At 53.9% G+C, this 21,581-nt stretch overlaps 1 protein-coding gene and 1 non-coding gene across 11 annotated transcripts in view; both read right to left on the bottom strand.

Moving 5' to 3' along the window:
- Abcc6 (ATP binding cassette subfamily C member 6) overlaps positions 1-18,863 on the bottom strand; it is a 52,840-nt gene extending 33,977 nt beyond the window's left edge. For 2 of the 10 annotated variants that reach the window (XR_015450501.1, XM_021237218.2), the window contains exons 1-13: positions 18,475-18,856; positions 16,951-17,133; positions 15,248-15,373; positions 14,984-15,112; positions 11,202-11,327; positions 9,816-9,877; positions 7,963-8,094; positions 6,064-6,270; positions 4,824-5,001; positions 4,362-4,523; positions 2,271-2,363; positions 1,070-1,273; positions 779-925 (exon numbers count right to left, since the gene is read on the bottom strand). Coding sequence is in view for 8 of the 10 variants with exons in the window: in XM_021237218.2 (XP_021092877.1) it covers positions 779-925; positions 1,070-1,273; positions 2,271-2,363; positions 4,362-4,523; positions 4,824-5,001; positions 6,064-6,270; positions 7,963-8,094; positions 9,816-9,877; positions 11,202-11,327; positions 14,984-15,112; positions 15,248-15,373; positions 16,951-17,133; positions 18,475-18,510 (1,785 nt within the window). In the remaining 2 variants the exon portion in view is untranslated. Of the gene's footprint in view, positions 1-778; positions 926-1,069; positions 1,274-2,270; positions 2,364-4,361; positions 4,524-4,823; positions 5,002-6,063; positions 6,271-7,962; positions 8,095-9,815; positions 9,878-11,201; positions 11,328-14,983; positions 15,113-15,247; positions 15,374-16,950; positions 17,134-18,474 lie in introns of all 10 variants that reach the window. The other 8 variants (XM_087209188.1, XM_087209187.1, XR_015450502.1 and 5 more) reach the window with 7 other exon arrangements.
- LOC147828681 (U4 spliceosomal RNA) lies at positions 13,936-14,074 on the bottom strand. The gene has a single exon (XR_015450519.1). It is a non-coding gene; the product is annotated as a U4 spliceosomal RNA (small nuclear RNA).
- Positions 18,864-21,581: the final 2,718 nt, after the last annotated feature.

The following is a 21,581-nucleotide window of genomic DNA, read 5'->3' as shown; positions in this document are numbered from 1 at the left end:
GTGTGTTTGCAAAGCATGGGGACAGTGTTCCAGCTCTTGGAGGACGTGCTCGTGAGGCTGCGACCGTCATGGTGCTGGGGCCTCTCCCGCCTCCAGCTCCAAGTGAGAGAAACCAAGCAGCCAGTACTGCAGACAAAATCTGGGAAGAGAACAGGGAGTTTTCGAATTGTCCTCCTCAAACCACAACGTGGAGTAATTTCACACTTTGTCCAGCTGGGGGCGCCAGCTCAGATCCCTGCCAAACCCATTTTGAAGACTCAAAAGGGAACCATTATAATAGAGGGGGCTTAAAAAATAAATAAAGTAAAATAGAGGGGGCTTAGTTACGCGTCGCTCCTCATTTTCAGCACGCCCGGGGTTGCACAATGGGAAAGGACTCATGACTAAAGGCAGAGAAATAAAGGGGCTCTGTCCAACAAAGGGAACTGGGCTGGGTGTGGCGGCGAACGTCTGTGAATCCCAGCTACTTGGGAGACTGAGGCAGGCGGATCACAAATTTGAGGCCAGCCTGGGCTACGGCTACTTAGCAAGACTCTATCTCACAATGAAATGAAAAGAGCTCGTTGGCACAGCGCCACTGGCTTCCAGCCCCAGTACCACGAGAGAAGAAGAACGGACTCGGGGTGAGTTCTTCTTACACGCCGAGTCTCTGCGAGCCTGGAGGAAGCGTTGTGAGGCCCAGGCCGCCCTCTGCACCCTGGGCCACGGCTCCGGGCCGCGCCTCCCTCCGCCTCTCCTCAGGGCACGGAATCCAGGCCCAGCGCATCGGCGCCCGCACCTGGACGAGGCAGTGGGCGCAGAAGGGCAGGAAAGCCTGGGCCTTGTTGAGGATCCCCAGCACCGCGAGCGTCACGAAGGCTTTCTCCGCATCCATCGCGTTCTCCTCAGCCACCAGGGTGTGGACGGCAAACACGACCAGCGCCGCCTGGAGAGGCACACGGGTGACCAGGGGGCCGCGGCGCTCGCCCGGCAGCCTGGCGAGCCAGGGACCCCGTCGGCGTGGGCACCGGCGCCCACCCCAGCACCCTCCTTCGGCCAGTCCTCTGCGGGGGGACCACAGGGTCCGCACCAGAGACGTGGACACCTGGAAGGACACCAGGGACACGGAGAAGAGGAGGCTGGAGGTCCTCAAGGCGCCCAGCTCCCGGCCGCGGATGCGCAGGACCCTGTCCAGGAAGGCGGCCTCCCAGCCCTGGGACTTGACGGTCCTCATGGCCCGCAGGACGGCGCTGGTGAGGCGCGCGCGGGAGTCCTTCCGCCTCATCTGCCCCTCCTGGGACCAGGGAGGCAGGGGCGAGAGCGTCCTCGGTGCCTGCCCGGCTCCTCCCGCGCCGGCCCGCACTGGGCGCCCGCCCCGCTGGATGAGGAGCCACCCGAGGGAGCCCCGAGGCCCACGGGGAGGCCTCCTGGAGGTGCAGGTGCCGCCTGAGCTGCAGGGAGAGCGCGGCGGAGAGCGGATGATAGAGGGTGGGTGGGGGCAGCGGAGGGCAGAGGCAGTGTGCCGGCGGGGTGCGGGTGGAGTCGGGCGGGCAGGCTCGGGGCTCAGGCCGCACCAGAGCAGAGCGGCTGGGTGGAGGCGACCTTGGCCACCCAGTTGCTGAGAGCCCAGGTACCCGGGCAGGGAGGGGCCTCCCCTGCTCCGCTCCCTCGTCTCTCTCCCTCCCAGGACCACCTTCTATGCGCCGCTAGTCGGGTGCCCAGTTAGCCTCAGGGACCCCCGGAGCTGGAGCACCCACTCCAGTAAGGACGGACCGTGACGCCTGCCGGTTGCCCAGGGACAGGGTTACAAGGGAATAAAAAACAGCGCAGGGCAAGGAGCCGCGAGCCTGTGCGTGGGGGTGGTTCCGACAGGGGCAGCAAAGCCAGAGGCGGGGCAGCTGGGGGACAGAGGGGAAGTAACAGGCAGGAGGGGGTCAGAGGTCGCAGGGCCAGGCCACCGCGCTGGAGGTCTCTGGCCCTGTCTGGGAAGAGGTGGCAGGTCTGTCTGGCTGCCACACGTCCCCTGTGACTGGCGAGTGAGATGAGCCCGCATGTAGGGGTGGCACAGAGGCCGGGAGTCGGCCAGGCAGGGAGGGGTGGCCACCAGATCCAGGTCAGAGGGTCACACCCTGGGTAGGGCCGGAGCCCAGGGGCTGGTGATGAGCAGTCACAGAACAAGGACAAGGACACCGCCAGCCCCCAGGCCTTTCCGCTCCTGGGGTCTGCCACCAATGCAGGCCCTGCAGGCTCCTCCCTTCTGCCTGGCCTGTTCCTGTCCCCAAATGCCAAACCTGATGGTGGCTCCTCTTCTTGGAGATGAAGAAATTCAGAGGAAGAAGGCCCAGGAAGACAGCGACGGCGGTGAGGGCAGAAGGCCCCAGGAGCTGGGGACAAAGGAGGTAAGATGGCCCTGGGGTCTTGGTCAGATGAGGGTCCTAAGGCAGGGGGACATCAGGGCCTGAGGAAGGCAGCTGAGGTCACCAAGGACAGGACTCGGGGGGCCAGAGACGCTGGCTGCTGAAGACGGGTGCTCAGGGCTCCGAGGCGGGGTCCTGCGTGTAGACGGCCGGGGTGAGGGCCACTCCTGACCTCAGGGTGGCACTGCGACCTTTGGATATGGACCCGTTTCACTCTAGCTCTGACACCGGCTAGTGCGGCCTTGGGTAACTCGCCCACGCTTTGTAAGCTGCAGTTGCTGTGTGCAAAGTGGGAATAGTTGTTCCTGTCATCCAATGCGATTATTAGTCTAGTCTTCATTTCAGCCCTTAGGAGATTTGCCAGCTTTAGCAGATAACCATACAAATGTGAATTTCAGATAAGAAGTTTTAAGTCTGTTAATGTCCTATGTAAGATGGTATTTGAGAGCTAGACTAAGATATTGTTTGGTTTATGTGAAATTCAAGTTTAATTGGATATTCTGTTGAATATGGCCATTTCTATTCTGCGGGCCTCAGTTTCTCTCCTCCACCTTTAATTACATTTATCGTCTCATCTTGGGAATGAACCCAGTTTGTTTCATTTATATGGCAATGGCGCCACCCAGTGGCTCCACGGAGAAGTGTCCAGAAGGCAAATGCCCACCGCTGGGACTGGAAAAACCTCCAGGAGACAAGGCAGAAAGCTCTCTCTAGCAAACAAAAATGGTGTCCTCCATCTGTAGCAACACCCATAGCTGTCCCTCCTTAACTAGGATTGCATGGTGGCTTCTGATATAGGAGCTATCTGCTGGGGGCGCCAGGGATGGGGTGTGTATGTGGATATACACAAGCTATATTACAGGCAGACGTCTTGGACTCTGACGCTCCCCCTCCCGCTCTTCCTTCAGTACCGGGGATTGAAATCCCCAGCCCTTTAAAAAATCTGGACACACTGTCTCACTAAATTTCCTAGGCTAGGCACAAACTTGCAATCCTCCTGCCTCGGCCTCCCGAGTGCTGGCCTGGCTTAAAATGTTTTAAACACCAACATGACCCAAGGGGAAAATTCCACACCTGGCCTCATGTGGCAGGTCACAACCAAAACACTGGTGCACTAAAAATGTTGTATACAATTACCTTCAGACCATGTGTATAAGGCATGGAGAGAACAGAAATTAATTTCATGTTTAGATTGTGTCCCATCTTTGAGAGATCTCATCATGTATGTGCAAATATTCTAACACCAAGAAAAGACCCAAATCTGAAACACTTTCTGGTCCTGAGCACTGTGGGTTAAGGACGCACAGCCTGTGTGAGCCCATCTATACCCTGGCAATCCTAGGCCAGGGTACGATTCCTACTTGTGATCTCTTCCTAGAGATGAAGAAATGCCACACATGAGAGGTTTCCCAGCCAGAGCAGGATTTGAACCCAGGCAGTACTGATACAGAGTCTGTGATTTCAATTTGTAAAAATACTAATATGACAGGGCAAAATGAAGGAAGTTGGAAAAGTTTGGTTTTTTCCTGATGGTTGCGTCATGCTTTTCAAACACTAGGTAGCAATTTCTCCCCCGCTTACAATTGTTTTTTGGGGGGCCAGGGATTTAGCTCAGTGGTTCCGGTGCCTGCCTTGCAAGCGCAAGGACCCGAGTTCAATCCCCGGTACAAAAAAAAAAAAAATTGGTTTCTTTTTTACTGCTTTTGTTAACGACAATGATGCCCCAGCATTACCGATAACTTCAAAGTTGTTTAATCTGCCTACTGGGTACCCTGAGAACCTACCCGAGAGGTACCAATGTCACCATTTTACGAGAGAGGAAACTTGAGTCCCAGGGAAGGTCAGTATCCTGGCTCAAGGGCAAGCAAAGACCACCCTTCTCCAAGGCTTCCGGTCACATGAGCGAGGAGGAGGGGGACCGGGAGGAGATGCAGGACTCGAAGGGCCCCCGCCTCCACCACACACCTGCCACAGGTAGACGAAGCAAACCGTGATCCAGAGCAGCGGCAGCCAGAGCCCGTTGAGGTAGAGGACGCTCTCACTGAGCCGCTGCACGTCCACGGAGAGCAGGTTGACCACGTCGCCCACCGCGCCGGCTTTCTTGGCGCCGCGGGACAGAACCAGGACCTGCGGGAGGGAGGAGGGAGGAGGGAGGAGGGAGGACAGCAGCTTCTGTCCGCCCAGCCTCAGCTCTGCTTGTGAGCAGCAGGCCCTGGCGCGCGTCCCAAGAGGGGAGGAAATGAATGGTGACCTACAGGAGCCCGGTGTGCTTGGGGGATGGGGTAGGCACAGGGTGGCCACGCCGGGGTCACATCACAGGGCCTCACGGAACCTGGCAGGAGGGAGCCCTGGGGGCAAAGGGCACCGGCCGAGTGGGAATCGTCGCAGCCCGGGCGCCCCCTCCCGCCGCGCCGCGCCGCTGCTCACCTTCCTGCACACCAGCCCCGCCAGGGCCGTGCGCAGTCGCATCTGCAGCGCCTTGAGCCGGTACATGTGCTGCTGTTCGAACAGCGTCTGCAGGCCGGCCGAGAGCAGCATCAGCACGGCCAGCAGCGAGCCCTGCCAGGCGGGGCTCTGGGGGGTGCCCATGAACTCCAGGAACAGGCTTGGGGGAGAAGGGCCCGGGCCTGGGATGAGTGACACAGCCCCACAGTCGGCTCCGCCACGTCCACTGCTTCTCGGTGCGACTCCGCGGCTCCCCTGCTCCCCAGGTGGGCTTCTGTCCCACCGTGAGGCCGAACGGGGTCCCCACAGAAACAGTGATGGGAGAGGGGCCGGCGGCTGGGTCCTCCCCGGAGGACACTTGGACGGAGATCCCTGGGCGTCCACACGTGCAGAGGACCACGCCGAGGACACAGGGAGAAGGGGCTGACCGCACCTTGCTCCTGGACTCCAGCCTCAGATGGCGGGAGGGAGATGAAGTGCTGCTCTTCGCACCCCCGTTCTTCCGTGGCACTTTATTGTGGCAGCCTAACACTCCAGCCTGCTTTGTTTTTATTTTTCTGCACTAGGAACTGAACCTAGGGCCTGAGCCCTGAGCCCTAAGCTGTATTCCCTAGGCCTTTTTTATCGAGACAGGATCTGCTAAGTCTCTGAGTTCCCCAGGCTGGGCTCGCATTTGGGACCCTCCCGCCTCAGCCTCCCAGAGCGCTGGGATCGCAGGCAGGTGCCACCGCGCCTGGCCACTCCACCCCGTGAATCCCGCGGGTCCTGTGACCAGCTGTGACCCACCACCACGGAGGCAGCGAGACTGCCAGCTGCAGCCTGGGGCTCTGGAGAAAACACAGCTTTTGTTCCGTCTTCTGGAACCTTCCTAGTGAACAAGGCTGCGCAGCCTTTTGGAGGAGGGGAACTGCGTCGATCACGGACGAGCCATGCGGATGCAACCACCTCCAGCCGGCCCAGCAGCCGGCCACACACGGGGGAGCCCATCCAAGGAAAGCGCCGCTGGGGGGCGCCCGCGGCTCTAACCCCTCACCCCAGGGCCGCGTGTGCAGCCCTCGCCGACCACGCAGGAGGCGACCCTGCAGCTTGCCCCGGCGCTGTCTCTTCCCTCCCTCTGGCCTCGGGGCCTGGGCGCGTGCACCGCAGAGGCAGAGGAGGCCGCTGCGCTGGCCTGGGCCGGCGCCCGGGGCCCCCGGCTCAGCCAGGCCCAGGCCAGACCTACCTGAGAAGCTTGGGGACCGCGAACCGGAAGGCGTCGGCGACCAGGAGGCTGAGCGTGCCCAGGAGGAAGGAGCCGCAGAACACGCTCCACAGGGCCCTGAGCAGCGGGCCCCGCGGGCGCCCTCCCCGGGGCACGAGGGCCTGCAGCTCCGGGGCCGCCCGGCTCCCGCTCCCGCGATTAGGGCCTTTTAACTCCGCGGTGGCGCACCTGGGGAGAGGGAGGGCGGGCGCCTGCTTTAGCCGTGGGCGGCCGGCAGCTGTGAAGGGCGGGGGGGGGTCCCTCAGCAAAAGGGGCCCGCGGCGTGGCCCTGATGGCCCTCCCCGCCCAGGACTCACTAAGGAGCCAGGCGGGCTCGGGCGCTCGCTCGTGCAAACGCACACCACAGCGAGCACCTGCTGTGTGCCAGGCATGCGCAGTCCTCCTGGGAGCCCTGCAAGCGGGGGTGGGGGGGTGGGGGGGTGGTGTCCGCATTTCACAGATGGGGAACTGAGGTTCCGAGGGGCGAATGTACCAAGGGCAGACAGCTGAGGGAAGAGAGCTAGGATCTGCGCCAGGTGGAGTGAGTGGGCACGTCTGTAATCCCAGCACCCTGGGAGGCTGAGACAGGAGGGTCACAAATTGGAGCCCAACTCTGGCAACTCAGCAAAAACACGGCAGGGACTGTAGCTTAGTCTGAAGGCCCTGCGTTTGACCCCCTGTACTGAAAAAATATAAATAAAAAAATAAAAAGCACTGGCATTTGGTCTCAGGTCTCTGCCTGCTGAGCCTGCTGTGCAGTGGGAGGGGTGTGGGCTGCCGGACCTACTTTTAGAGAGACCAGGATTCCAGATTTGTTAGGTGACATTGCTAAGGGGGTCGAGCGTAAAAAGGATGAAGGCGTGTGATGTCCACGGACCAATGCCACACCAGGGATGTAAGCATTTTGTCCTGCACACGTGTACTAATAAAAATAGGCAACTCATTACAAAACCGAACAATCCAATCAACAATAGCAAAATACCATGTGGACCCAACAGACCTTGGGAAGGTGATTTGGTGGGAGGTGGTTTGCCTTTTGTCCTCTCTGGATGAGATCCTCTCTCTTCCCCAGATACTTCAGATATTTCAGAAATAAACCCAAACTTTTCTCAGGTGCAGTCAGTTAGCTCAGAAAATGGCTTGTATAACCCTGCCTTTCCCCTTTCTGCTTGAGGCCACATCTTAATCACATGAGCCTACTGTCTTCTGTCTGTCTGTCTGTCTGACTGTCTCTGTCATTTGTGGGATTCGGCCATCCATAGCAACCACCAAAGCCCTAGAATTTGTAGGGGACCCTGAAATTCTTCCTTTAGAGCCAAGTTTGTTCCCAGAGAGGCCACCAAGGGCACGGCACGGCCAGGTGGAGTGAGCAACTCCAGTGACCTTGGAATCTCCTGGCTAGCTAATCTTTGCTTGTGTTTCTGCCAATTTTGAGGATTTGCCATTTTCCGTAAATCATCTCTTTTTATGACTCCATGAGCTATGAGTGAGGGCCCAGTGACCTCCCCCTTTTCCTCTGCAGTGTTGGGGATGGAACCCAGAGCCTCGCACCTGCTGGGCAATGCCACCCCCATTGAGCAGGTGAGAAAACTGACCCAGGCGACCAATGGCACAAGAAGCAAGCAGTTGCCTGCACCTATGAGCCACCACCTAGCGCTCTGAGCCCAGACTTAACCCCCCTTCTGTCTCCCACCTGCCATTCCGCCATGACCGCTTCCTGTGGGGCCTTCCAAGAGCCCCCACTGGGAGTCTCCGCTGGGATGTCTACCCTGGGGAGAGCTGTATACTCAGCCTGACAGGATCACGACTGGACTGAGAGCCATGCGATGGGTGAGCTTGGCCAACCATACCAGCTTGAGGTCTGGTTCGCCACCCACTCACCCCTGGGCCACACCGCGGTTCCTCATCCATTCCCTTTCCAGCTGGGAAACGAGTTCCTCTGTGGAGTTTTCTGGCTCAAGGGACCAGAGGTCTTTTGGTCTCAGTGGCTTCCTGTAGCCCCTCCAGAGTAGCCTGTAAAAGACAGCACCCATATAAGCGCCTCTCGTCATCCACCCCGGCAGGGGCCCAGCTGGCAGCTCTGTGACCCTGGGGGAGTCGCTTTACTTCTCTCTGCACCTCTGCTGACTCCTGGGTCAATGAAGGCAAAGAGCCTACACCCACCTAAGACCTGCAGGGCACTACTCAGTTTATAGAGATGCTTGCATCTGGTAGCTTGTTATTGGCTCATTTTATAGATGAGGAGGAAAACAGGTGGGGAGAGATTAAGTGACTTCAGCAAGAGACAACTGGCATGGCCAGGGAAGTTACCCCTCCCAAGAGCCAGGAATCTGGGGTCTAAAACTCATTGTGGAGGAAACCTGAACTCCTTCCTTTTAATGCCCCAGCCTCCTCATTCATGGTTCCAGCCAGCTGGCCTCAGGACCTTTGCATGCCACTCTGCTCCAAGGTCTTTTCCTGCTGCCCTTCACCTGCCATTTCTTACTCTTCCTTCACATCTGTGCTTAGACATGGCTTCTCAGGCAGGCTTGGTTTGACCTCCCTAGCCAAGGAGATTCCATCACAACTGCCCAGGACTTCCACAGTGGGAGCCCTGTTTTCCTATTGAGTCTCTTGTCTCTCCAACAGTGTGGTGGAGGAGGGTCTTTGGGCGCTGGCCTTTGTCTCTCTAGGCCTTGCCAGGTGCCCTTTTCTGACTCACAGCAACTTGGGAAAGCCACAGGCCTGGCCTGGAAATGATTAACATTGGTTTTTCTCTGAAATTATTTTTGAACTTCTCTTCCAGGGCAAGCAATTTGATTGATTTTTCAAGTTTGGGCAGTGATAAAAAGATTCCTGTTTTTAAAAGTTTATTAAAGTAAGAGAATGAGTTGGATTAAAGAAAAACATTCCTGGAGTTGGGGTGATGCCCAATGTGGCAAAAAAAGAGTGAAAAGTTTAGGAAGCTGAGGGCAAGACCCCAAGTAGAACTGTTTAGCAAACTTCTATTCTCTTCCCACCACCTCCACAAATCCGGAAGCACATGTTCTTCGTCTACATAACGGGTACTGGACAGAACACTATGTACGGGCCCTTTTCCAAGTCTCGCCATCTCTGTCTCACTTGGACCTCACAGCCCACAGGTAGATGCTGTCCTTACTCCCATTTCACAGGTGTGGAGACCGAGGCACAGAGAGCTAAGTAGCTCACCCAAGGTCACACAGCCAGGAAGTGGTGGGGCCAGGATTCCAATCTGTGGCCCCATAATACGGAAGTCTGACTGCGGCAACAGAGGGGCGCCGGCGGGGGGGCGCCAGTAGGTGGGCACCTTTGTAGTGCCTGGTGTGGGCTGGTGCCAGAGAAGCTGCTGTTTTCTCCATCAGCCTGGGACCCTCCAGGCAAGAAAGACTCTGTCTTTTTCATTTTGCGCCTGGTGCTTAGCACATAGTAGGTGCTTACCTAGTGTTGGTGAAATGACTGAACTGAATAATAAATAGTTTTATTGGGTGCCTGCTATGGGCAAGCACTAGGCACTTCCATTTAATGAAGGTGAGTCATCTCTGTCCCCATGTTACAGAGGGGAAAGCAGGGGTCCTGACAAGGAGGATTCAAGTCTGGCCGTCACTCCAGTGAGTGGTGGGGACCCTGGCTGGGCTGGGATGTCAGCCCTGGGGTGCGGTGGGGGACACACGGGGCAAAGCGTGGAGAGGAGTGAGAGCAGCAGCCCCACCCAGCCCTCCCCTGCACCTGCTTACCCAGAAGCCCACCAAAACGCAGCCCTGGAGGGGAAGGAGACCCCAGCCTCGGGGCATGGATTCTGCAAAAGACAAAGGAGGGAGAGGAAGACCTTGGCCTCCGTGGAGAGCAGCTGACCAAGGTCAGGAACACAGGGTGCACTGACCAGAGGAGCCCAGTGAGCTTGGTGGCTTCCTGGCAGCCAAGGCAAGAAGGGTCTGGTCCACCTGGACTGACCACTGACTGTGTTCACAAGGTAAGAATAAGAGCTTCTCACAAGAACGACTATTATTACACTGAGACCCAGACGTTCTCAAAGCAAGGACTGTGCATGAGAAAGAGAGTCCTCAGCTGCATCTCTGAGTGGACATTGTGCAGAGGGCTCTGCACTGTGCTTTTTGTCAGCTGCTCTGGAAGGAACTCAGGATTTACCCTCTTCACCATCGAGGCACGAGGGTACCCATTTCACCACATCTTTGCCATCACAGTTTGTTGTCGGGTTTTTGGGGTTTTTTGCCATTCTGACAGGGAAAAAGTCCTGTTATGGTTTTAAATAGATTACTGGAATATTTGAGTTTTTGTTTTTTTTGATTGTTGTTTTCAGTACTGGCAATTGAAGCCAGGACCTTTGTACTGAGCTACATCCCCATCCCTTTTTAAAAGTTTTGTATTTGAGACAGAGTCTCTCTGAGTTGCCCAAGTTGGGCTCAGACTTGTAATCCTCCTGCCTGAGCCTCCCACCATGTTGGTATTACAGGTGTGTCACCAAGCTTGGCTCATTTGAGCATTTTTAAAGACAAGCGAGGTCAGTATCTTCCCCCAGAGAATTCTCTCCTGATTTCACAGACTGCTTCACTGTTACCTGCTGAAAACTCTCAAGGAGCCTGTATTTCTGCAAAGCACAAACCCGTGGTCCAGCTTCTACACAGTTACATAATATGTGACTTCCTTAACAGCAGCTTCCCGATGTGACTGGGAACTAATAAGCACAGGGACCATATCTGCCGTTCACCACAAATCCTCAGCATCCTGCTGAAGTATAGGACAGGGGCAACAAACCATGGCCTCCTGGCCAAACCCGGCCCACTGCTTGTTTCTACAAATAAAGTTTTATCAAAACACAGGCCTGCTCTCTTGTGTACATAACGCCTTTTGCAGCTTTTGTACCATGATGGCAGAGACGAGCTAGGCTGGTCCTACGGCTCACAAAGCCTAAAAGATTTTCTTCCTTGCCCTAAACAGAAAGCCAAACAGTGGCAATGAATCGCTGTGCAAATTCACATGTTGCTGAATGCCTGAGTGAATAAAAAATGAAAGGCCTGTGTCCTAGTTCAGCTTGCTTTGGCTACATGGGGAAGCAGACACAGGGACAAAGGAGTCCCTGGGCGGGGGGTCTGGGGACTTACAGCCTGCTGGGAGTCTTTTTGGAAGAAGGGGGGCTGATCCACCAGGCAGGACAGCACAAACTCAGCCATGACCAGAGACAAACACAGGTAAGTGGACAGGTGGCGTAGGGGGTCACTCAGGAAGTCCTGCAGGGGAGAAAGCAGAAGCCACACTGAGCCTGCAGCTGGTGAGGAGCTGAGGCAGCGGAAGGTGCCCATGATGGAGCCAGGTCGAGGCTGGACAGGGTCCCCGTGCCAGCAGCAGTCTAGATGGGACCAGGGCCACGGTGCTCGAAATCCAGAGCCTCCAGCATTCCTGCTTGTCCCAATTTGTGACTACCCGACTCACACACACTCCGTGTGAACAAGTGGGAGTCAAGGCTGTGCCAGTGTAGACCGGCCACAGTGCTGGAACAGTGAGATTCCGGGACGCTTGGACGTTTTCCTTGTGTGGAAAGAAAATCATCTCTCCATCTCGGTCCCCCATCCCAATCTCCCACCTCATTCCCTCGTGGACAGGGTCCTCCGGCTGACAGAAAAGGGAGCTGCTTTTACTGGGCATCTCCTCCACCCTGGCACATGCAGTGTTGTCCCTGAACAGTGGGAGTTAACTTGCTTCATTTTACTCCTGGGGAAACCAAGCCTCAGAGAACCCATAGCACTGGGCCCAGAGCACACAGCCTGTCTGATTTAAACGGGGGCTTTTGCTGCCACCTGCTGCAATTGCTGTCATGCTGCTGCCCCCTCTTCTGGTCACGGCACCCCAGTATTCTTTCCTTTATGCTTAGCCACATGGTTTGCACAGAACTGACTCTGCTCCGAGGTGAGCAGGACACTGAGCCTGGTGATGAGTCCCTTCCCGGGCCTGGCAACCGTGCTGGATCGGGAATGGACTCAGGATTTATGCTGAGCCAATGAGAGCCGAGTCCATTGGGAGAGTCCCAGGGTTCACTGCACCGGCAGAACGTAAGCCTGGAGCTATGGGGTTCTGCTGCTGCCTCACTGAGAATGAAGATGACACGGCACAGCCAAGGGACGCAGAGAGGACATCTGGTGGTGCTGAGCGCCTGGATCCATTATGCCTGGGAGATCCTGTAGATGCGAGCTAGTAAAGACATGAACTAGTAAATTCCCTCGGGTTCCTTTCCCTTAAACTAGTGTGAGTTGAGCTTTTGCTGCTTAAAGAAGAGCCCTCATTTCAAACCAGAATTCCTGTACGGATGGTATCTTCTTCTGGATTTTCTTTTAACAGATAGCAGGAAATTTGTGCTCCACCTTCCCCGTCCTACCATTTTTACCACTATTTTTATATTGGAAAGTTTGTTCTGAGTATGGGTGAGACAGACTTGGCCTCCATACTACAGAAGTGTGTGACCCCGAAAAAGTCACGCCCTTCTTTCAGCCTCTGTCCTCATCTACGATGGGTCCATTAAAACGGATGTGGTGCTGCACTCCTGTAATCCCGGTCCCAGGAGGCCGAGGCAGGAGGATTGCTGGGAATTTGAGGTCAGCTGGGGCTACATGGTGAGTTCAAAGCCAGCCTGAACTACATAGTGAGACCCTGTCTCAACAAAACAAAATAATATGATAATAATAAAATTAAGTGAGACTGTTAGACTCTACCACAGAGCACTAATGTGACCCCAGTGAGAACTTGTACATGAGCACTTGCTGCAGCACATGCCAGGGCTGGAGTCCCAGCACGAACAGGGTCCCAGGATCGCTGTTTCTGCACTGTGCTCTGAAGAGCTGATCCAGAGGTCAGCCATGGGACCCCTTTTGTATCCATTAATTAAAACAGGTGACTTGTTAAAAATCCCTCCTTAGGCCAGGGCATAGCTCAGTGGTGGAGTACCTGCTGAGCACGGGCTAGGCCCTGGGTTCCATCCCCAGCACCACACAAAAAGTACAAAATAAAACTCTCTCCTTAAGGACAGGATGATATTCCTCTACCTTCCCCTGTAGGGATAGGGCAAAGTAATCACTGGGCAGAGGAAATGATGGGGTGCAACCTGCTGCAGCCTGATCTCTGGTTTCCAGGTGGCTCCTCTGAGCCCAGGCAAGTGAGTGCTAGACTAGACTGCTGCTGGCATGGGAACCCTGTCCAGCCTCGACCTGCCTCCATCATGGGCACCTTCTCCTGCCTTCCAGGCAGGAGGGTGGCTGTGCCCCCAGGGGACATTTGGCAACATCTAGAGGCATTGGGGGTCATACTGCAATGCTGGGGGCTGCCATGTTGGTAGCAAGTGGGTAGGGCACAAAGGATGGGGTAGCCTTATCTCCCAGTGGAGTGTTTTCCAGCCATGACGTCAACAATGCCGAGCCTGTGAGAACCTAGTCTAGGAGGGGTGGGGAGGAGACTCAGTGGTAGGGAGCTTGGTGACAGCCACCCGCCCTGGATTTAATCCCCAGCAGTGCTAAACGGAAAGCAGCTATAGAAAACCTGGTTCGGACTATATATATTTTTTTTTTTCTTTGCAAAGAAAATGATCCACTATGTCCTCTGATACAGGAATGCCGCTTCCCAAATTGGGAAACTGAAATATAAGTGGCTGGGCAAAATGAGTGTAAATACACATCTGGGAATGTGGGGGAGAATCCCCGTGTGAGGGTCAGGGGAAGCCTGCATGTACACAAGGAAGAGCAGACACGCGTGTGTGACCAGGTTGTGCATGTGAGGCACAGTGTGTGTGTGTAGCGTGCGAACAGAGTATGTGATAAAGCTGTGTAGGACAATGGGAATTTTTTTTCTCAGTCTCCATAGAGACTGTCAAAAGTTGCCCATGCCGACTATATTTCAAGTCGTCATGGCGGGGTATTGGGAAGTTTTCAATTAGCAATAATCGCACCTCAGATAAACCTCATTGGCTCCGATACTGACACTGTGCAAAGCTGACAATGGGAATTTGTGTCGATAAAAAAGGTCTGGGCAACAGTGTGAATGAACTTGGAGATCATTATGTTAAGGGAAATAAATCGGGCACAGAAAGATAAATACTGCGTGACCTCACTCACATGTGGGATGTAAAGAGTTGATTCCATAGAAGTTGAGCGTAGAATGGTGGTTACCAGGAGGGAGCAAGGACAGGGAGAGAGTTGTCAGCAGGTACAATTAGGAATAATACGCACTATAGTGGTCACAGCAGGGGGACCCTAATTAACAATATTACACTGAATATTTCAAAACAGGTAGAGGAGAAAACTCTGAATGCACTAACCAAATAGAAACGATGACGGTGTGAGGTGTTAGTGTGCTAAATACCCTGCTCTGATTATTACACAGTGCACACATGCATCAAAATACCAGCTGAGGCAGGAGGATCACAAATTTGAGGCCACCCTAAGCAACTTAGCAAGACCATGCCTCAAAATTTTAAAGGGTTGGGTTGGGTTGGGGATTTGGCTTAGCGGTTCTGCTGCTTGCCTCACAAGTGCAAGGACCCAAGTTCGATCCCTGGTACTAAAAAAAAAATTTTTTTTTAAAGGGTTGGGGATGCAGCTCAGTGGTAAAGCACTTGTCTAGCACGCATGACAGCCTGGGTTCCATCGCTGTCCCGTGAAATAAAGAAAACAAAACAACCACACAGTGCCCCATGAATATCTGCAATTATTATGGGTCATTTTAAAACAAAATAGAAAATGTATGAAATCACGGGTACTTAGAGGTGAGGATGTGTTTGTGTGTCTTCAGCGTGTAAGAGCCTGGGTGTCCCCATGGAGAGTAGAAATCATGCATGGAAAGAGGAGGAGGCAAAAGGGACCCAGGCTTCCTGGTCTCCCCCATGGCCCAGGCCTCCACTTACCCCACTTGAGGCCTGCTGGGCAGTGCTGGTAGCTGGCAAGAGACAGCAGAGCAGCCAGTACCCAAACTGCACCCCGGATGCCTGGACGCCCTTCTTCCTCTCCACGTGGACCAGGAACATGGCAAAGGTCTGGGCAGGAAAGTCCAGATGGGCCTTAGAGGGTTGCGGGGAGGGAAGGGGATGGAGGGAAACGCCACTTTTCCCATGCCCTCCACCCACGCTGGAAAAGCAGCAGCCAGGCAGGCCCAGCAGAGAGGCTGTTACCATGGTGGTGAGCCACACTGCAGGACGAATGAGGACTTCCGGGGCCTGGGGCTTCCCCTGCTGGATTCTCCACAGAGGCACAGCCACATTGAAGGTGCACAGGAGGATGAGGGCAAACCCAAGGACCTGGGGAAACAGCTCAGATAAGGCTGTGAGTAAGAGGGAAGGTGGCAGCCAATGACCTCAGGCCACTTGGGTGGTGGTTCTGCAGAGTCCCCAGCGGGGCCCTGGAATGAACCGATGTTATCAGTGTGTCACCATGAAGACCGAAGGAGGGACACCGCAGACCACTCCTGACTGTGATTGCCATGAGTCATTCGCAGCAGGCCAGGACCCCACGAGTGGATCCCCACCAGTGCAGGTGCGCCGTGGCTTCCAGCGTGAAGCCAGGAGGGAAGAGGAGTTTCTACCAAGCGTCTGCAGTCTGTGCTACTAAGTCCAGGAGAAGCTTTGCGTGCGGTCAGTAAGTTTCCAGGCATCTCTGCTATATACTTCTCTCTCTTTTGAATAAAATAAAGCAAGAAAGAAAAAGTGTGCACGCATACACCATAGAGAAGGCAGGCTAGAATTCTTCCAGTACCCAGTTAGCCTAGAGCAGGGTTGGCAAATCCCATCTCCAGGCTAAGTTGGGCTGGCATCTGCTTTTGTATGGCCTGGGAGCTAAGAAATCATTAGAAATAATTTTTAATCATTAAAAATTTTTAAGGGCCGGGGATTTAGCTCAGTGGTTCCGCCACCTGCCTTGCAAGCACAAGGACCGGAGTTTGGTTCCTGGTACCAAAAACAAAAACAACAACAAAAAAAATTTTTTTAAATTAAAAAATCATTAGTGATGAGGGAAAATTAGAAGCAATTCACATTTCAGTGACCGTAATGTCTATTGAAACACAGTCACGCCTATTTATTCATGACTTCTATGGCTGTTTTCACAGTGCGTTAGCGGAACCCAGCTTTTGGAAGGGAGATGACTGTGGGGCCTGCAAGCCCCAACTCTCTGGCCCTCTCAGTCTGCCAGTCTCTGGACAGACAGGTGGCAGCAGCAGAGCTGACTTAGCAAGGTGCCATGGAAGTGAAAGAACTTTGAAGAACATTCCTATACCAGTATGGAGGACAGTGAGCACAAAGGCTCGCACTTGGAAAGCCAGTGTTAACTAACACACTAACGTGAGCACATAACAATATAAAAAATTGTTCAGTAGGTTTGTCAGCGGGGGAAACACAAAAATGAGTGCATAACTGGGCTGGGACTATTTCTCTGAGGTGCAGCTTAGCATTCACAAACCCCTGGGTTCTTCCTATCCCAGCCCAGAAAATAAAATCCCATAAAGTAAAAGCTTAACTGTTAAAATTTAAGAAGTCTATCCTTGTGTGGTCCTAAAAGCATTCTGTGTACCCCAAAAGTGCCCATGGCACAGTGGGAAATGGCAGGTTGTGGGAGCTACTGCCGTCCTAGAACACGTGTGTGTCTGTATGAATGTGCATGGGTTTTCACAATTACAAAATGTGTCCAAGGGAACTTTAACTGTGCTCCACTTGGTTTATCTCTGGCACCTCGGGAGTACTGATCTGCTTCCTCAGCAGGTTCCCTTCCATCACACCCTGTGTGCGCCCTGATGGGAGGGGTGTTCATTTTGGGATCTCCGCCAGGCTCCAGCCTGCCCCTCCCCACTGTCTGGTTCTGTGCTCCCAGGGGCAATGGCTACCATTTTGGCTTTGAAGAGGGGGGACATCCGGAGGTAGCCCCGGCCATGCCGGTGGATGTAGAGAAGGTAGAAGGGGCCGAGGACCCAGAGGTACAGAGGGGGCACCCAGACCCCTGCTGCCTTCAGGAAGCACAGGCTCAGCAGGTGGGAGGCAGCAGGCTCCGGCTCCGTTTGGTTCCACACCTGAAAAGACACAGAGGGTGGGGAGCTTAGCACGGAACAACAGCCGGGTCCCAGTCTCACCCACAGGGTCAGGCAGCGTTTTGGACCCTAACATTACATACACGTGTTCCGAGCCCTCTGTGGAATGTCTTTGGATTTTCAACTCTTCTCATCCTAGCCTCAGCTCTGCAAAGTAGATGCAGTCATCCCACTGATTTAGCAGATGAGGAAGCTGAGACCCAGAGAGGCTGAGTAACTTGGCTGATGCTTCCCAGATGGGAAGTGGTGGGGCTGGGATTTGAACCCGGGGAGTTGGGTCCTGGAGTGGAGAAAGCCTGGGCTCCGTAATGAGTGCTAGACACAGAGGGTCACTGCCGGTAACAATTCTAGGAGGCAGATGTCACTGTCTCCATGCCACAGACAGTAGATGAGCGTCACCAAGAGGTAGGCTGCTCCCTTCCAGCCCACAAAACAGGAGCTGCTGACTCTGGCAGGGGCACAACTGCCTCGAAGCCTGTCTGGATTTGCGAGTTTGTTTTAACCCCGTACTGGGGATGGAATCCAGGGCCTTCACGAGGAGACGATGAGGTGCACCTCTGACCCCTTTCAATGTTTTTTAGATTTTGAGACAGGACCTCATTAAGTTGCCCAAGCTGAACTTAAGCTTGCAACGCTGCTGCCTCAGGTCCCCGGAGCGCGGGGGTCCCAGGTGTGCGTCCCTGAGCCCAGCTCCATCTGCGGTGTTTACCCGGACCCTTCTGCGGGCCCTCTCTTCGGGACTAGCAGTGTGGCGAGTTTAGAGGGCCTGGCGGCCCCAGTCCTCCGACCTTGACCCCACCCTGCTCAGCGCTTATCTTTGGTCCTGGCTTCACTACTCACCAGCCAGGCGCAGGGCCTCCGTTTCCTTCCCTTTTACAGGGACGAAACGGGAGAGCACCCTTCCCACTAAGCACGGTGATGCGTGGGACGCTAGCGGAAAGCCACCGCACAGCGCAGGCGCGGAGCCAGCGTCCGTCTCATTGTCCCCCCCCCCTCCCCGACGTCGGGAGTTCGCGGCCCCCAGGCCACCCCACCAACTCCACTCCCTGCAGTGCTTTGTTGGGATCCGAAGGGGGAGGCAGCCAGGGAGGCAGGGGCTCCAGGAGACAGGAAGGGGCTCTCTGAGAGTGGGAAGGTCCCCCAGCTTTATGCAAATAAGGTCAAAGTCCCCAGTATCTGCGAGGTCCTGGGACCCCTGAAAAGTCCTGGGCTCTGCCGGTCACAATCCGCGGTGCCTGCACGGCAGGGGCCCAGAGTTCGGGGGGTCTCTCCTCTCCCCGGGTTTGCAGTCCTGGCTGACTACGAGTGGGGAGCGGAACTCACCCCGGGCCCGGTGCAGGGTTCGCCCGGCGCGGCCATCGGCGCCCCGCTGTCGGTTCCAGCGGAGTCTGTCGGTCCGTCTGTCCCGCAGCCTCACCCCCGCGCTCTCCCGGGCAAGGGGCGGGTCCGGGAGCGGCTGGAGCTCGGATCGCCAGGCCCGGGGCAAAGGTCTGGCTGCACGGCTGGGGAGGACGGTGCGGGCGGAACGAGGGGAGGTGGACTCAGGCCCAGGCAGGCGCCTAGGGAGGTGATCCCCAGACCAGCGACCACCACACTCTAGACTGGCGGAGGGAGCGACAGGTGTGCACTGTGTCGTAAGTGGAGGTGTGATGGTGGCCTAAGTGTCCAACCACGGGGGTGGGCACTATCTGCAGGAAAAATTTAAGAGGATTCTTAATAAAGAGTTTAGTACAGGGCTAGGGATTTATTTAGCTCAGTGGTTTCGCAGCCTGCTGCGCAAGCGCAAGGACTCGAGTTCGATCCCGGGTTCCAAAAAAAAAAAAAAAAATTTAGTACAGTGCAGGGCACACAGTACATGTTAAATAAGTTAGATATTATTTTTATATTTTAAACAGGGGTCTTGCTATGTTACCCAGACCAGTCTCAAACTGCTGGGCTCACGCCTGGACACACACACCTACATACAAATACATATAGATTATTGTTCTCTCACCATGTTAATGCACTACAGTGTACATATATCCCTTTACTGATTGCTAATTCAGCCTTGAATGTAAGGTTCTGCTTTAAATCTCAAAGACATTGCCTGACAAAACAAAGAGGACCAAGGAGAGCTTACCCAAGAATTTGCAGGTAGGCAATGCAAAGGGACAGTGGCCGACTCAGGGTCTCAGAGCCTAAAAGAGCCCACCAGGTTATAACAGCTCTCAGAGGAGAGAGTCCCTTCCGTGCCATATAATAAAAGAGGCTGGGTACTGGCTCCAGGCTCCCTTTCTTACTCGCCTCTTTCTAATAAAGTGATTTGGTTTCTTCTTCTAGACTTATATCTCTAAATCTTGTATTGATTGAAAGTTTATGAACCCTAGATAAAATCTACCCACACCAGATGTGATACTGAAGGTAAGGCGTGTACCACTCTTCCTGTGTCCTGAGTTTTAAAGCAAGATGTGCAGCTTGTGTCAGAGTTTGCAGCTGCTGCATCTTTTCAAAGACTGTAGCGTTATCATAAATGCATAAATAAAAGATGGGAATGCACCAGTACAGGAATCACAGGGATGCTACTTTTCTTTTTTGTTTTTGGAGAGGAACAAGCATGCATTTAAGATAGGATTGTACAACTTAGCTCTTTCAGGCAGACAATTCTTGGTATTCTGTGAGGGTGAAGAATAAAAACCTCTGCTCTGTCTGTCCTTCTGTAGAGGCAGGAGGCTATAGCCAGGAGAAAGGATAAAATAGAATCTAATTAAGCTTTATTAACAAAATTAATAGGAAATCTTACTAAAGGCAGCTTTTGGCCTCTGCAGTTAGATCCAGCAATCAGAGAGAGAGAGAGAGAGAGAGAGAGAGAGAGAGAGAGAGAGAGAGAGAGAGAATAGACCCGGGAAAGCACCAGGTAACACAATTAACATGATTTAGTAAGAAGAGTTCACAGGCAAAACAGGGATGTAGCCAGGAACATGAAAGGTCAGGGTAACCAGCCCTTCCCAAAATGAAAAGGAGATAAGGAAGAGCCAGCTAAGGACTCTTGTTTAATATATAAAACACAAATGTCCCCTTAACGTAACCATTAATCATTAACATGTCTCACTTAATCATTAATCTTTAACTTTCTCTACCCTCCCCCCCTTATCCATCACAAAGGGACAGGAAGAAATCAAATGGCCAGATAGAAGTGCTTAGGTTAGGATCAAAGACAGCCAGAGCCAATTAGATGGCAGCAACTTCTGGGTGCCCACCTTGGAGGGTGGGAGAAATCACTAGTCCTAAATAAAAAGGAGCTGAGGACAAAAATCCACAGGTATTCACTTCTGATGTTCCCCACTCTCTCAGAGTAGCTGTCTATCTTCCTTTCCCCCCATCTTTTCCCATCTTCTTTTATTTTAAACTCTGCCTCTTTAATTCATCACTGAAGCTGAGAGTTCACAGTCCTAGCAGGATCCCAGTAGCTGCGTGTTCCAGCAGAGCAGTGGTGTGGCATGGTGTGGTGTAAGCCCCTCCCCAGATGTGACTTTCCTCCAGATCTTGTCCTCCTTTTTCTCCAGCCTCACCTCTCACAGGGCCTCCGTATTGTGGGGTCCCAAAGACCCGTCCCTCACCCCTTTTTGGTACTTGGGATCCAACTCAGTGCCTTAGACTGAGCTATAGATACATCTTCAGGCTTCTCACTCTGCCCCCTAATTTGAAGGTCTATTTTTTTTTTTTGTACCAGGGATCGAACTTGGGACCTTGCGCTTGCAAGGCAGGCAGTGGAACCACTGAGCTAAATCCCCAGCCTGCCCCCTAATTTGAGACAGGGTCATGATAAGTTGCCCAGGTGAGACTTGAACTTGTGATCCTCCTGCATCATCATGCCTTGCTTGCCTATCTTTGGAGTCTCCCCCATCCAGTGTGGTTTCTTGGCCCACTTCAGCTGTCCACCTGCACATGTCTTTTGGAAGAGGAGACTCACAAAGAACCAGGGTTTGTCTTGAAGCTGAGCATGGCAGGTCTGCTCCTTACATGAACATCTTACCTGCTTATTTGAGGTGGTTTTGGTGGAGCCATAGAAATTATGGGGAAAGTAGAACCTCTCTCTTCCTGCAAACCACCACCTTCTCATTGACACTGTCACCACCCTGGGGGTTTATTTCTTTGTATGGTTGAAGATGAATTACAGAACCTGCTCAGGAAGTCAGAAGAACATGGCAGAAATCAATCGGGGTGAACAAAAAAACAGGACTTGGGGATCCCAATTCCTACTTTCTAGCTCTTAGAACACATATGGCTATGCATAAAGAGTTCTAGATGAGTCCTTTTCCCCTCTCTGGTCTCTGCTTCTCATTCCACAAGATGAGAAGCTGTTACAGACCGCCATGGATTTCACCCCCGATGATGTTCTAAGACATATCAGAGATTCATGCACCTGCCTCACAACCACAAGGTCCTGAGTT

The sequence above is a fragment of the Heterocephalus glaber genome, unplaced genomic scaffold (genome assembly GCF_053883595.1).
Source record: "Heterocephalus glaber isolate CG9 unplaced genomic scaffold, H.glaber_assembly_v1.0 deba00000943, whole genome shotgun sequence".
Lineage (NCBI taxonomy): Eukaryota > Metazoa > Chordata > Mammalia > Rodentia > Bathyergidae > Heterocephalus > Heterocephalus glaber.
Note: the sequence above shows the minus strand (reverse complement) of the source record. Positions and strands in the feature narration are given on the sequence as shown.